We start from the raw sequence: 15947 nt of genomic DNA, 5'->3' as shown, positions 1-15947 counted from the left end.
GTGCTTTTAAATCTCCGGCGCGCTAACAGCAGGTTTGACAGGGTTAACACCAGTCACAACACCGCAGATACGGAGGTAAACATTAACCAGGCCGGTGTGTTTACGCGCACACGCACGTTTTTACTCTACAGAGGAACATGGCGACGACTACTTCAGTGTGGTGTAAAGGACAAATGTTCTACAGGTACTCTGTGAACCTGCACCAAACCACCAGGTAAGGACGGTTTTGGATGTGTTGTTAGCTTAGCATTAATTACAAGGCCCGTGTCACGGTATGTGAGACAACCCGGAAGTGTCGTAGAGTAACGAGTTTATAATATTTGTGCCAGTCTGCTGTATAAAATTAACTCCCACGCTTAAACATAAATTAAACAGACTTTTTTTTAAATAGAACTTATATAGCTTATTTAACATTAAAGCAAACTTTAACCGCTTCGTCACCGTGGTTTTATTTTTAGCTAGCACTCCATATGTTACTGTAGCTTGTGTTTGTCTTCACTCAAGCGTAACAAATTATATTGCGTATAATAAGGTGATTTAATGTGTGCGTGCATTGCATTAGGCTCTGTTGAATAACCCTTAATGTAAGATGTCAGTGTCATTATGAAGGAAACAACCAGGCAGGTTTCCAAAGCTGCTTTAATCATTTGCTGGACCTCTGAACTTTGTCCTGTGCAGCCACACCACATGTTAACTTATCTGTGCCTCCACACTGTGTGCATTTACTCTAAAAAAAACAACAACAGTTTTCTGTCTTGAATACTATTGTTATTTTGAGAGGGAGCCATGGGGAATTAATTTCTAATTATAGCTCCCAATTAAAGCCATTGGCCCTTATAAAAGAGACTGACCTTGAAAGTTTGTGGATTTTAAAATAACAAATAATGCCTCAGCAAGTGTTTGTGAATTAACAGATGGCCTTGAAAGTGCCTCATATAAGCAAACATTTTGCACAGTATAGCTCCCTAATCCACAGAAGGGTATATACAAACTGTTCTCTACGGGCTGTTTGTGTTTCCACACCGCACACCCTGGGAAAAACACTGCAGCTGAGGTTAATGTTGACATTGAAGCAGCTTTATAATTACGAGTTTATAAAAAGCTATGAAAGCCATTAAAACGTCCTTGAAATTGTCCAGCTGAGTGTTGGAGCTCTGTTTAACCCTACATATGACTCTGTATATACAGCAATATCTTCATCTTCTAACCGCTTCATCCTCTTGAGAGTCGCGGGGGGGCTGGAGTCTATCCCAGCTGACATTGGGCAAGAGGCAGGGTACACCCTGGACAGGTCGCCAGACTATCACAGGGCTGACACATAGAGACAGACAACCATTCACACGGGCAATTTGGAGTTACTACTACTTAACCTAGCCTGCATGTTTTTGGACTGTGAGAGGAAGCAAGAGTACCTGCAGAAAAGAGAACATGCAAACTCAGCACAGAAGGGCTCCCCCACCCCAGTGCTGGCGGCGTGGTAGTGCAGAGGCCAGCATTGTTGCCTCACAGCAAGAGGGGCTGCATTGTTCAGGAGGTTTTTACCATTAGCTGAATTATCCACAGAGTTCCCTTCCTCTCTAAATCCAATGGACTATGTGATTAAAATTGGTCGAAACTGAATAAAGCAGTGTCACGTTACAAATCAAATCATCATTGCAGGTGTCCGCTTGCCTGTCACTTGCACGTGTGTGCTCACCTATTTTCTCTAATAACTTAACGTGCACTCACCTTACTGTATGATCCAGAGGTCTCCTCTTCTCAAAAACAAATTGACTCAGTGATTTGAGCTGGTAAAAAACCTGACCAAAGCAGTTTCACATTACAAATCAATGTTTCTCTTAGCTGTTTGGCATGTCAGACACAGGCTGCTAACCTAGCAGTTGCTAATCTGTGCTCACCTACTTTCTCTGATAACTCAAGATCCAGACATTCAGGAGGTTTTTACAGGGAGCTGAATTATCCACAGAGGTCCCTTCCTGTCCAAAACAAACAGACTCGGTGATTTAAACCGATAAAAACACTGAATAAAGTAGTTTCACATTACAAATAAGTGTTTCTCTGGCCCTGTTTAGCATATTGCAGATGGCCCACTTGCCAGGCACCTGCACATGTATGCTCACCTTACTTGTGATCTAGATGTTCAGGAGGTTTTTACTTGAGCAGAATTTTCCGCAGAGGTCTCCTCTACTCCAAAACAAACAGACTCAGAGGTTTAAACCGATAAAAACACAGAATACCGTAGTTACAAATCAGTGTTTCTCTGACAATATTTGGCACTTTGCAGACAGCTCACTTGCCAGGCACCTGCGAGTGTGTGCTCACCTATTATATCTCATAACGTGATGTGTGCTCACCTTACTCCTGATCCAGATATTCAGGAGGTTTTTACATGAGTTGAATTTTCCGCAGAGGTCTCCTCCTCTCCAAAACAAATGGACTCAGTGATTTTAACCAGTAAAAACGCTCATGTTACAAATGAATGTTTCTCTGATGCTGTTTGGCATGTCAGACACAGGCTGCTAACCTAGGACCTGCTAATCTGTACTGACCTTCTTCCTCTTATAATTTAAGATCCCAACAATCAGGAGGTCTGTACCGGGAGCTGAATTACCCGTAGAGCTCTCTTTCTCTCCAAAACAAATGGATGCAGTGATTTACACTGTTAAAAATATTGACTGAAGCAGCTTCACTTTAACGCCAAAACCCTAATGACCCAATCTAGAGCCGGTGTTTGGTTTGTCCGTTCTAGGCTTCTGTAGAAACATGGCAGTCTCCATAGACGAGGCCCCATTCTCTATTTAGGTATAAACAGCTCATTCTGAGGCAAAGAAGACTCAATAATTCTTATTTTCAGGTGATTATACACTAAAGAAAACACACTTATTATATCATATTTCATTTCTGCCAGTATATCCCCCTTAATCCTCCACACTGGACCTTTAAATACAGTAATATTTTTGACATGCATTTCGTGATTAGCACTTGAAATAGTTCCTGTTTGCTTTAATGCCACTACTTCCCATTTCACTTTCTCTGTGACAGTTCCTTAAAGTATAGCCCTAAGAAGCAACAGATTCAAGTCCTCTCTTCTCTCTGACTTTGAGAGACAGTTATTCATGTTCAAATACTGATTTGAGCCTCTTAGATTGCAGCAATAGTTCTTAAAGTGAGTGATATTCCCCCTTTAATCCACTCCAGAGTGGGTGAGAAGAAGTTTTATGCTGAAGACACGAGCTATGGTATTCAGCCCACTCACTCATACAGTATGCATGTTTTTCATATCAAAGGATATTAGCATGACTATCTTTTAGCCCATATGTCACACATATCTGCACGTCCCTTTAAAGTTCTTCTTTTTAATATCAACAACTTCTCTGTTTTATGTTGTCGCTTTGAGCCTTTGTGAAAACTTTCTTTCATCTTGTTTCTGTGTAGGAGGTTTTCAGAGAGCGGCGACAAAGGCTGGTTCCGTTCCTTATTTGTGCACAAAGTCGATGCCAGGAAAGATGCCCACTCCAACCTGCTGTCAAAGAAAGAGACCAGCAACCTGTATAAAATTCAATGTAGGCATAACGTCTCCTACTTACTTACAAGTGAGGGTTTATCCTCTTTAAGCACAGGGTTGCAGACAGAGAATGTGATACAGTTACATCATATTATAATGAAATGGATTCTGCTTTGAGTCTCAACGGTCCATCATCCATTTGTCTCTGCAGAAAATGGCTAAATAAATAATCTTAATTAAATTCAATCCATACTGGCTGCAGTGACCTCAGAGAAAACTGGAAGTAGCATGAGACACAAACACAGGACTGTGCTGTTGTTTGTTGTCATACATGTGGGACACACAGGCAGCAACAAGTTATTATATAATACTATGATTTCATAAGTCTGTAAAGTTCCGAAGGCAACATCAAAACAATTTGTCTGGTTTTCTTTTGAGTCCATGCTGATAACTGTGTCTGTCTCTCGTAGAGAAATCTATCATTCTCTCCGGGCTTTGATCTTTTTTGTGGCGTACATCACACCATGTAGGGATTTCAATTTGAACACTCTATCAGCCATAGCCTATAACCTATTGAAAGAGAATCAGTTTTGTATATAGAAGTCTTTGCTGAATTGGAGTGTGAAATTACTTTGTTGAAGAATTTGATGGTTGCTTGTATTTTAAAAAAAAAACACCCATTTCTTATAAGCCCTGCTTTCTCTCTTTTTTCTTTTTTTTTCAGTTCACAACGTCAAACCAGAGTGCCTGGAAGCATACAACAATCTAGAGTGAGTGTGTTCACTGCTTTAAAGGGACAGTTCACCCCAAAATCAAAAATACATATTGTTCCTCTTGCCTGTAGTGCTATTTATCAGTCTAGATCGTTTTGGTGTGAGTTGCTGAGTGTTGGAGATAACAACTGTAGCGATATCTGCCTTCTCTAGAATATAATGGAACTAGATGGCACTCAGCTTGTGGTCCTCAAAGCACCAACAAAAATACAATTAAAAAACTCAAGCCCCGGTTACTCAACATAATCTACAGACGGTGTTGTCAACAGTTTCATGCAGGAACTATTTTCTTTCTACCAAATTAGAACTGCCAAATAAATCACTGCACAGAAGGAAGTGTGCCGCTAGTGACGAATGAGAGACTCGTGTTTGTGGCGGTGCAAGATGTAAACATTAATGTCGTCCTCCTCGGCTCAGGTGTTGCATTAGCTAGCTCAGTGTTGCTGAGTCAGCTAGCTGTAGATAATAATAATATAATAGTAATAATGACATTTATTTGTATAAAGTGCATAAAATAAGACAACAAAACAATACAAAAGAAATAAACACAAAAGTTACATATCAGGCATTAAAAGGGAAAGGTTTCCTATAAAAAACAGGTAATGTGCTGGCCAGCCTAATGTCCTCAGGCAGAGAGTTGCAGAGCCTCAGGGCCTTGATGGCAAAAGCCCAGTCTCCTTTAGTTACCAACCTTGATCTAGAGACGACTAATGAGACTAGGCTTGAGGATTCAAGGTCACGACTTGGAGCAAAGGTAGTCAAAAGCTCAGCTATATAACTCAGCGCTAAACCATGTTGAGCTTTAAAAGTTATTAAAAGAATCTTAAAACAAAATCTGAAGTTGACTGGCAACCAGTGGAGGGAGGTGAGAATTGGGGTGATATGTGACCTACGATTTGTCCCAGTTAGAATTCGAGCTGCAGCACTGTTTACACTGCAGAGGCATGTAAATACAAAAGCATGAATCAGCTTTTCTAGGTCAGGAAAAGACACAGCTTATTTGATTTTGATAATATTTCGTAGTTGGAAGTAGCAGGATTTAATGAGATTATTGACATGTGGTTCAAAGTTCGTTTGAGAATCAAAAGTGATACGTGCTTGCTTCTGCGTAGTGATACGGTTGGTGGGTGTAGTTCGGTAGAAAGGAAATAGTTCCCTAATGAAACTGCTCACAACAAGGTCTGTGGATTATCTTGAGTAACCTGCTCATGATTTCGGCAAAGAGACATTGCTGTTGAGTTTTTCAAATGTATTTTTTGGCACCCTGAGCACCACAAGCTGAGTGCCAACTAGTTCTATTATATTCCAGAGGCAGACATCTCTACGGCCGATATTAACACTCGACAACTCATATCAAAACAACCCAGACTGATAAATAGCAAAACAAGTAAGAGAAAACATTTTAATTTTCCCTTCAAAGCCTCCCCTGCATTAACTGCACCATTCAAGCTAACTCCATTATTTGGCTTATTGGGTTTATGTCAATAGTACATTTAAAAAAAAAAATGTATATGTCGTTACAGTCTGGTGGATAAATTAGGTAAGTTATGCTTTGAGTCAAAGAGCTGCTAATTAGATTTTGTTGATGACACAATTTAAGTTTCACAGTGGACTTTATGACATCGTATTATTGCAGAATCATAAGAGTAATGTAGTGTAAAATTGAACTAATGTCTTTGGTGTAACAGCAAGCTGAATAACTGTGGACTTTATGCTCTCTGAGTGCCCTCTAGTTGCTCATTGTGATGAAGTGGCAGTATATTATAACTTTTGGCAAACATACACAGCTTTGTATTTTCTTTTATGCCGCCCTCAGGGCTGAGGTGCAGAACAGGCTCCATCGGGACGAGGACTACCCGTGTGAGGTGGTTGGAAGCTGGAATACCTGGTACGGAGAACAGGACCAAGCTGGTAAGCAACAAGTGGAGCTGTTAACAGAAAGCATGATTGAAAGATGATGAAGAGTGTCACCTCTTGTTGATCACTGTTTGGGCTGAGGACTGGATTCATTTTTCTGTCTCAAGGCCTCATGAACAACATCACCTCATATAGTGGCTGCAGTTTGGCTTTAAATGTTTGGCAGAGCATCACAGAAAAATGTACAGACACTACCTGATGACTCACCTCCAGCAACTCTCCTTCGACACGATCATTTACACTGTATTTTATATATATATATATATATATATATATATATATATATATATATATATATATATATATATATATATGGAGCATTCAGTGACAGACAGAAGTGATGACAGGTGATGGTACTGTATCCATTGGCTGTGTGGGTGGCTTCAGTCTTCACACAGTGCTAAAGTGACATCTGCTGGTTTGTTTCTTGCAGTGCATCTATGGCGATACAGAGGAGGCTACCCAGCTTTGACTGAATGCCTGACGAAGCTGAACAATAACAAGGTTGACTCTCAACTGTTTCTTAATCTTTTTCGTTGTTGCACAGAAAGGGAAATTCAAGGAAACGCTTATATTTAAAGTGCAGCTTACACTAATTTGAGTTTCATGTCAACTTTGCAAAATTTTAGTTCACAATTGAGCAGCAGAAAAAACACTTTATAAAGCAAAATATTTGTTTAATCCTGTTTTTCATTAAAGATATTTTTGTCTGTCTTCAGGAGTATTTAGAGTTTCGTAAAGAGAGGGCGAAAATGTTGGTTTCAAGGCGAAATCAGCTTCTTCTGGAATTCAGTTTCTGGAATGAACCCACGCCCAGACCAGGACCAAACATCTATGAAATGCGCACCTATCACCTCAAGGTATCCACATACATTACATACACCAAATGTGCATGACTTGCATGTATTTAATTATTACTCCATATTTTATTTGAGTTCAAAGAGACAGTTTCCACAGTCAATCAGTCAGTTCTCTCAGTGGTGTGGCATGTACTTTCATAATTATAAAATCTGGAAAGTTCTTTACAGAAATCCAAACTGGGAATGAGGCTATAAAAGTAATCGCTTAAGTATACTCAGTGCTCCACTCAAATACCCCAAACAGTAGCCTACAAATAAAGAAGAAATAGGAGATTGAAATGAACTCATACATAACACCAGTCACCTGAAGGGAACTTTGTAGTGAGACACATTTGACAACTAATTCCAATATGTGGCGAGAGTTTAAATGTAAAGTAATAACAAGATATTTCTGGACCCCACAAGTAACAGCTAGGAGGGCTCCATCAAATTCAAGTGTTGGAGAAAATGTGGCCCACAATAATGGAAACCACAGAGTTTAGAAGGATGCGTTAGATTCCCTGAGTGTAGTGTTATATATAAAATCCAAATGAATTGCCTTACATGTTAGATGACAAAAAGAAGCACAGTTACCAAAATTTGTCAAGATCTAGATTTTTTTTCTAACAAATTACAGTTGTATGAGTGTCATAATTAAATTGCTAATGAAAAAACAGAATCTTTTCAGTAGCACATATTTGTTTGTAATACAGGCATGTCATAGCTGTTACACACATATATTAATAACGGCTGTTTTTAAATCACTTACTAGTAGGCCAAATAATTTTGTAAAACACAATTAATCTTCAAATGTTTATTCTTACTTTGACTGTTTACGATGGTTTGGTTGATAAGTTAAACAATGTAGATGATGCAGAACAACCACAGCTCCACCCAGCTTGGTCTTGGCATGGTGCTTGAAACATCAGTAAGCCCAGACTGGTGGGAAAAAAAGATATCCGCACACGGATTTATTCAACCCATATTTAACCTGGTAAGTCCCGTTGAGATCAACAATCTCTTTAAAAGGGAGATCTGGCCAAGACAGCAGCATGCAAAAAAAAGTACAACCAAACAGCTGCACAATAACAACACAAATATACACAGTAACATGTTAAAATATTAGAACACCTACGCGCAATGGCAAGACCCAACTGACTCATTCATCCTTGTACTTATGAGAGCTTTAAAATCAGACAGTTTCAACTCTGGGTGAAGGTTATTCCAAGTGAGAGGAGCAGTGCACATAAGAGCTTTGTTTCCTAGGTCTGTCTGAGACTGAGCCTACGAAAGGTCAAAGAAGCCCTGGTATAAAGTGTACAGTGATGAGTGAGGGCTTTACAGTTTGTGACAAATCTCAGTGCACTATGATATGTAGTATCTAACGTGTGCAAATAATGTGCAGATGCATTCATGTACAACAAATAACCGTAATCCAGAACAGGTAAAAACGTAGCAGCAACCAGTCGATTTGCTGACCTCAAAGGAGGACTTGTTTCTGAAATAAAATCCTAACTCCAGCTTCAGCTTTTTAAGAAGATTATCAGTCAGTTATCAAGCCAAATACTGAGATATCTGTAACAAGCGACAACCTCTAACTTCTTTCCCTGAGCAGTAATAACATCAGGAGTGTTCACAGGCTTTGTCCTAGCATTTGAGAAATGCATAACCTTAGTTTTGTCGGCATTTAAAACCAGTTCTAGTTGTGAAAGCTTGAACTTAAGGTCCATTAGACTTTCATCAGAGCATATGTCGGGCAACAATGGCCAGGCTGGTAAAAGTAACCAATGTCAGTCTAATCACTGGCAGCATGTAACACACTTATGCACATCCCTGGTGGTAGGAGCTACCCCTCCTGGGAGTTGTAGTTTTTTAAGTACTGAATGGCAAATTGTGAGGCCTACAGATAGAAGCAAACAATAAAATGTCTTGCAGGTTAATGATGTTGAGCAGTTTTGATTGCAACTTTGCGTAATGCAACAATTTGTAGCACACAGCAGCCTCCCTTTGAGCTGAATGTAAGAGCCATATTCAGGACCTTCATGAAGAGATAGGAGCCATCTTCTTCTTTAAAATTCCTGCTCCGTTCAAGCAGCCTGTTGCCTAACACTCTAAAGGTTTTTGTACATGTCACTTTTATAGTATCACTGTTACACACAGTTTTGTTATGTGGTTGAAAACACATCCCCAGCGTTTAAGTTATTCTCAAAATGTTACATATTTGCATAGTTTTGGTCTGTCTTTCGTCTTGAAGGAGTAGCGCCATTCTCCTCTTATCTCTTTTTATCCACAAGACATATTTTAGCTCTCAGATCAGCTGCTGACGAGTTGGTTTTTTCTGCATCATTTTTGGTAAACAAGACACTCAGTGCGCATAATGCCAAGAGGTTGGATATTGTGTCTGGTGCAATCACTTATTCACAGTTGAGTCATTGTGTTGAGGAGTGAGCTGTCCACAGATGGAGAGGTGTAGCTGACAAAGTGGTTCTGGACATACTGTAGTTATGATAAAATTTGTGTGCAACCTACACTGAAATTCCTCCTGCACGTGGGCTCATGTGTCACGTGGAGTTTGCTGGTCTGTGTAAAATAAATAAGCTATGGATGTGCTGTGAAACTGGCATGAAAGTGGGTGATCAGACATGTAAAGAGCTGTCCTGTCTTGAGGGGCGGTGTTGCAATGTGATTTAATTTAATGTCATGTTTCAGTTTTAAACTGTTTTAATATTTTAACTCTTCTCATGTGTTTCAGCCAGGAACTATGATTGAATGGGGAAACCACTGGTGAGGCTTAACACGCTTACTTTGCTTAAAATATACATGGTATCAGTTTCCTCAATCTTTCCTGTGTAAGCATCAGGTATTACAGGTTTTCAGGTGATCATTATACCTCTGATAATAATGTGTCTCACAACAGGGCGAGGGCAATCAAATACAGACAGGAAAACAACGAAGCAGTGGGCGGGTTCTTCTCACAGATCGGCGACCTATATGTTGTTCATCATTTGTGGGGTGAGTATGAAGTGTACGTTCATGACCTCAGAGACATCTTAATGGGTGTTTGGGAAGTAGACAAGTTTTAATACCTCTCTTAAAGGAAATGGTAGCTAAATAAGCTCTGAAACTGTACAGGCAGTGATATCTTGTTTAAAGTACAGTGTTCTGCAGGTTGATCATTTAAAGAAGGTGATAATGCAGTAGTCACTGAAGTTGAAACATTGCATTTATTGTCATCCTGATCGTTGATACTGTATTTTTACTTTGTACACATGACATCTATTCCACATCTCTCCATCCTGGAACAGGGTTCTCTCCTCCTGTTACCTGAGGGTTTTTTTATTTTTTTCCCCAGTTAAAGGAATACTTCACCCACAAATGACCATTTGTATATCTTTTATGTATACTCTTATGTCTCCAGTGAACAAATAATCTAAAAAATTGAGAAAATTCTTGAAGAACAGCAAACTATATCAAAACATCCATTTACAAACTCTCACACATCTTGTGCAGTAAAATCCAAGTCTCAATTATCTAGTCGTATGCTCAATACTTCCCAAACACATGCATTATAGCTGAAACCTTAGCATTTAACACTGAACTGAAAGCCAGACTCCATTGACAAAAACTGTAATTCTAACTGGCTGAACACAGGAGCTGCTGGTCTACCGCTGCCTCAGCCAGATGTTTGTCTGTGTCCTTGTGTGACTTTTGTGTTTTAAAGGATTAGTTTAGATTCACTTAAGTCGCATGCTCAGTACTCCCCAAACAGACAGAGCTTTCAAGAAGAAGAAGATATACTTAATTAATCTCAGGGAGGAAATTCAGTTTTTTTCACTCTGTTGCCATATATACACAGGCCTGAAATACGCACACATGCACAACGAGGAGCTGACATGACAGAGCGAGGGGGCTGCCCATGGACAGGTGCCCCGAGCAGTTTGGTGCCTTGCTAATCTTGGCAGTTCCCGGGAGGCAAACTGGCAGTTCTCTAGCTTTCAGTCCACATTCCATAATTGGTCCAGGTGGGGGACTTGAACTGGCCAGCCTCTGGTTACTAACCCACTCCAGACTGAAGTACTGCTGCCCAGTGGATACCGATGAACTAAAAATGAAACTAATCTGTGTTCTCTTCAGAGCCAGACTCCACTGACAAAAACTGTAATTTTAACTCGCTCAACACGGATGCTGCTGGTCTACCACTGCCTCGATCTGTAGTTCGTTTGAGTTACTGTGTGACTGTGGTGAATCAGAACTAACCTTTAAAACACATTAGTCACACAATAACACAAACAAACTACAGATCGAGGCAGCGACAGACCAGCAGCTGCTGTGTTCAGTGAGTTAAAATTACTTTAGTTTTACTTTAGTTTTTGTCAATGGAGTCTGGCTTTGAAGAGAGCATTGATAAGTTCCACTTTCAGTTCAGATTTAAATAGCAAGAATGTATGTGTTTGGGAAGTACTGAGTATATGACTGGATAAATAAGACTTGGGTTATACTGTGTGAGTTGTGTGAGAGTTTGTAAGCAGACATTTTGATATAAATTTGCTGTTGGTAAATGTGGACACCTATGATTTCAATTCATCAAGAATTTTCTGTTTTTGGATTCTTTGTTGTGGAAACATGCAAGAAAAACAAAGCTTTCTTTACAAAATAAGATAAGATAAGATACACCTTTATTGATCCCACAATTGAGAAATTCCAGTGTTACAGAAGAGTCAGATTAAAGATTTCAAAATTTAAACTTAAAAACTTAAAACTTAAAAACTAAGAATGCAAAATAAAGTACAAAAATACAAGAAACGGCGATAAATAACAATAACAACAATAATGGTGATAATAATAATAATAATAATGATAATAATAATGAGAATGAGAATGGGATTAAAGAGAGCACATCTAGTGCAAGTGATTGTATGTGCAAAAAACAGCAAACTCAACAGCAAAATCAACGTTTCGTTTCGTTTGTAATTGCTATACAAGTGGTCATTTGATGATTGAAGTATTTTTTTAAAGAAGTTTTGGGGAAGTTTTTCTTGATCTGAATTGACATTATGAGGATAGAGGGTGTCACATGCTGTACAGATCATAAAGCCTCTTGAGGCAAATTTGTGATATGAATAAAAAATAAATGTAAATTGACTCACATTGTCAAAACACAAATATAAAAGAGCCTGAGAACATTTTGAATAACAGGTTGAAGTAGCTTTGCACTTGGCAAATTATTGTAGTTTAATGATATGAAACCATGTCAATCTTTAACCCGTATTTCAGCGATGCTGTAATCAAGCCAACACAGTGAACGTATGTTCCATTAGTTTGAGAGTATCGCAAGGTATCTAGATAGATGTGGATGTTGACATATGCTATGTGAGTGAGGGAGCGGCTGGGCCACGTGCATTAATGATGACCAATAAAATAGGCATATTAAACATCCCTTCCATAGAGAGATAACTGTTTAAAGGCTATTTAGATGTAGATAGATGAGTTTAATTACAGCAGTTTGAAGGGGGTTTGTGTAACTTTGCACAACGTGTAAGCTTGTATTTGTTTCGCCTCCTGTCTGGCTCATCAGATTGAAAAAGGGAAATGTTTGTATGTGTGTTTGTCTCCAGCTGCTGAGGTTTAACTCAAGATATTAGATTATTTCTGCTTCCTTAGTTACTCTGCCTCTGAAAATTATCAGTACAGCTAACACTAAACTTGAAATCAATTTCTTAAGAATATTAAAGCTAAATGGTTTTTTATGAGAGTGGATAAATTCAATCATATATAATGTCATATATGATTACTTGTGTTTACAGCTTATACAAGCCTCCAGTCGCGGGATGAGACCAGGAACTCTGCCTGGCTGAAGGAAGGATGGGATGCAAATGTGTATTATACAGGTAGGAGAGATACACACCAACAGACACAGATACTGCCAAGACAAAAGCCTTCTATTTGCCAAAGGTGATGTGTGCCTTATAAGATAATTACATGCCAATATTTGCAGTATATATGTATGATTTGCAGGAGGGAGCAAAAGAATTGTTGCTTCAGAATGATGGAGACAGGACGGCAGATGGGAGCTGTGACGTGTGAAAGATAGCAGGCTTTAAAATTCAAACAAGATGGAAAGCACTGCAGATATTCTTGTACTTTACTGCAGCACAAGAGGAAAGCGTAAACATGTCAGACGGATAATTTGTGTATGGAAATGTAAAGCTTACTGGACTCTCGCTCCCTGTGAAGTGTAATGAGCAGCAGATGAGAGAGTGTAGGGAGAGATCAGTGCTGATCCTCGTCAGCGACTGTGGGGAGGAGAGTCCACGGGTGGATGCTGAGGAAGAGGAGGCAGCAAACAAAAATTCATTTATGAAGAGCAGTGTTATAGCAGCAGCAGGATAATGAGCAGGTAAGCACAGGGTTGTATATGAGTTAGTATGTTAGGCACAGGCCTTTTTTGACTGGATAAAATATATATATACCCCTTCTGTTGTCTTAAGTGATGAGGTTAAAAAGCAGCAGGCTGATGCATGGCTAAACTCCCCTGTTACTTTTGCTGCATGTGTTTTTCCATCACACAGCAGGGCAGGTAAAAGAAGTTTACCTGTTGGAGGGGAGCTGTTTGCAGAGGTGCAGTAAGAGCCTGTTGTCTGCAGCTCCTCATCAAACATCTCACTGTGGCTCTTACTGCTTTCACTTTCCTCCCTGCCGTATTTTAGACTTGCCTTTATTGAAGAAAGCCGCTTACAAAGTTCTGCTAATTCAGTGATAAACACATTCAATTTCTTATAGATTTTCCCCACAATAAAAGTCCCAGGTTATTTTGTTATATATAAACTTTTATTGTGAGGAAGCAGAGAAGGAAATGCCAAGTTTTCAAGCAGCAACTGCACACAACTTCTAATATGGCTGACAGGGAACATGAAACAGTAAAATAAAGCAGATATCTAAAGTAAAAACAGGACGCAGGAGAGAAACTAAACTCCAAACCACAGAGATTCAGTTAGAAGCTACAAAAGTACTGAGAACTGAACACACAGTCGACAAGACATCACCGCTACCCGCTTGAGGATGTGTGACCCGTCTTTTGGGCCCACCCCAGAAAAGGTCCATTTCTGGCGCAGCTTGGCGTGTCACAGCACGTCTAAGGGTGCTTTCAGACCTAGAGTAGTCTTGCTTTGGTCCGAATCAGGGACTAATTTTGTTACAAAGTTGTTAAGTTATTGCTGTCATTGTTCATTTTAGTCAAAGCATACAGTTTGAAAACGAGGCGCGGCTCCAACTAGAAAACAATGTTTTGATGCATTGGATGTGCTGAATGTGCATATTAAGGCAGTACAGGAGGAGGTGCACATTAATAATCCTCCAGGACTGTAACATGCTCATGTTTAACCCAAACAATGTGTCATGTGACTGCAGTTGGTTCACGTCCAGGTCGAAACACGTTCTCACCACAAACGAACCACACTAGAGTTTGTTTGTAACCGGACCGAGACCACCTCTTCAAGAAGGTCTCGGTCAGGTTGTTTTGGTGCCGCCCCGAGTGTGATTGCTGTGTTCACACCTGCCCAAACAAACCGCACTGAGGGGCAAATAAACTTGAGTTTGATTAAACTGAACCAAACAGGGCAGGTATAAAAGCACTCTTAATAATGGAAACACAAATTGGCGCAACATGGCTTGGCTCACATTGGAAAGGCCCAATAGATCCAGCGGTCTTGCGGGCTTGTTATTATTGATATCCCAGAAATTGTCTCAGCACATTAAGACACATTTATAGCTTGATAGATATTTGTGCACCATAAAAGTATTTATCTGGGATTAAAATATGGTACATGATGTGATGACCGCATCGAAATGAACACATTGCTTCATTTAACTCAGGACACGTGTTGCCCTGTGACAAATGGTGTTAAATAATGTAGATATCCTGCTTCATTTTTAATCATTTCATACTGGCATAAAGTTGCAACTTCAGAAGTTATTCTTGTTTTTGTTATTTATCACAGTACGTAACCCTAACATGTTTCTCTCTGTCTGTCCTCAGTGCCTCTGATCAGAAGCATGGAGTCTAGAATAATGATTCCTACCAACAGTTCACCTCTACAATAAGATTACTGACACTCTGAGCATCGCTTTAACCAGAAGTCCTTCACCTACTACCAAAGCAACATGTAGATTTTTTTATGTCAAATGATCTGTAATACACTCAAGTTTAGAAACAAACACATTTTGTGATTCTGTATTTCCACAGCAGGCAGCCAGTCGTGAAAAGTAGTGTTGCAATGTTTGTGTGTATATATTGTGAGAATCATGAAATGGCCACGTTTTCAGAACTTTAGGTCAAATATGTGGAGAAAAGAAATGACAAGCTGCCAGTGACATGACAAAATGATATGCATTACATTACTGCCATGTGTGTTACACTAAAGACTAAAAATACATGATTGTGTCGAGCTTGGTGCAGTATGTTTCCTGCTCTTTGTTTTTATAATGAATCATAGTAATTGACAGTGTATTTGTTTTTCCACAATGAAGGAATAGCCCCCCCCCCAGCTTTTTATGATTGCACTTTTATGACTGGAAATGAATCACACTGAATGAGATCACACAGAGCTTCACAGCTGTGACTGTGGAAGGCATGTTTGATAAAATAAAACTTGTCAGACTACCTCACTCATTAAAATATCTCATCATTTCACGGATTAAGATGTGACAAGACTAACAAGAAAAGCAAATGTGTAGCTTTTGTTAAGAGGTGGTCGGTATTTTCAAAATAAAAGCTGGCAATGTGTTGTAATCAGAACCAATGTTGCAGACAAAGAGAATGTTTCAGCACGAAACTGGAGCTTTGGCATTTGCACGTTTAAATACAAGTGAAAGATAAAGAAAACTAAAGTAAGTTAAAGGTCTAGTGTGGAGGAT

General features: G+C 39.4%; 1 protein-coding gene across 1 annotated transcript; it reads left to right on the top strand.

The window, feature by feature from the left end:
* Nucleotides 1-28: 28 nt before the first annotated feature.
* Nucleotides 29-15718, top strand: nipsnap1 (nipsnap homolog 1 (C. elegans)). Its single transcript, XM_049578638.1, has 10 exons — nucleotides 29-214; nucleotides 3436-3563; nucleotides 4230-4275; nucleotides 6095-6189; nucleotides 6629-6699; nucleotides 6915-7055; nucleotides 9787-9818; nucleotides 9952-10046; nucleotides 12839-12922; nucleotides 15070-15718. Exons 1-10 carry the CDS (start codon nucleotides 138-140, stop codon nucleotides 15132-15134), a joined length of 834 nt encoding a protein of 277 aa, XP_049434595.1. The 5' UTR covers nucleotides 29-137; the 3' UTR covers nucleotides 15135-15718.
* Nucleotides 15719-15947: the final 229 nt, after the last annotated feature.

The sequence above is a fragment of the Epinephelus fuscoguttatus genome, linkage group LG6, assembly GCF_011397635.1.
Source record: "Epinephelus fuscoguttatus linkage group LG6, E.fuscoguttatus.final_Chr_v1".
NCBI classification, from domain to species: Eukaryota; Metazoa; Chordata; class Actinopteri; order Perciformes; family Serranidae; genus Epinephelus; species Epinephelus fuscoguttatus.
Note: the sequence above shows the minus strand (reverse complement) of the source record. Positions and strands in the feature narration are given on the sequence as shown.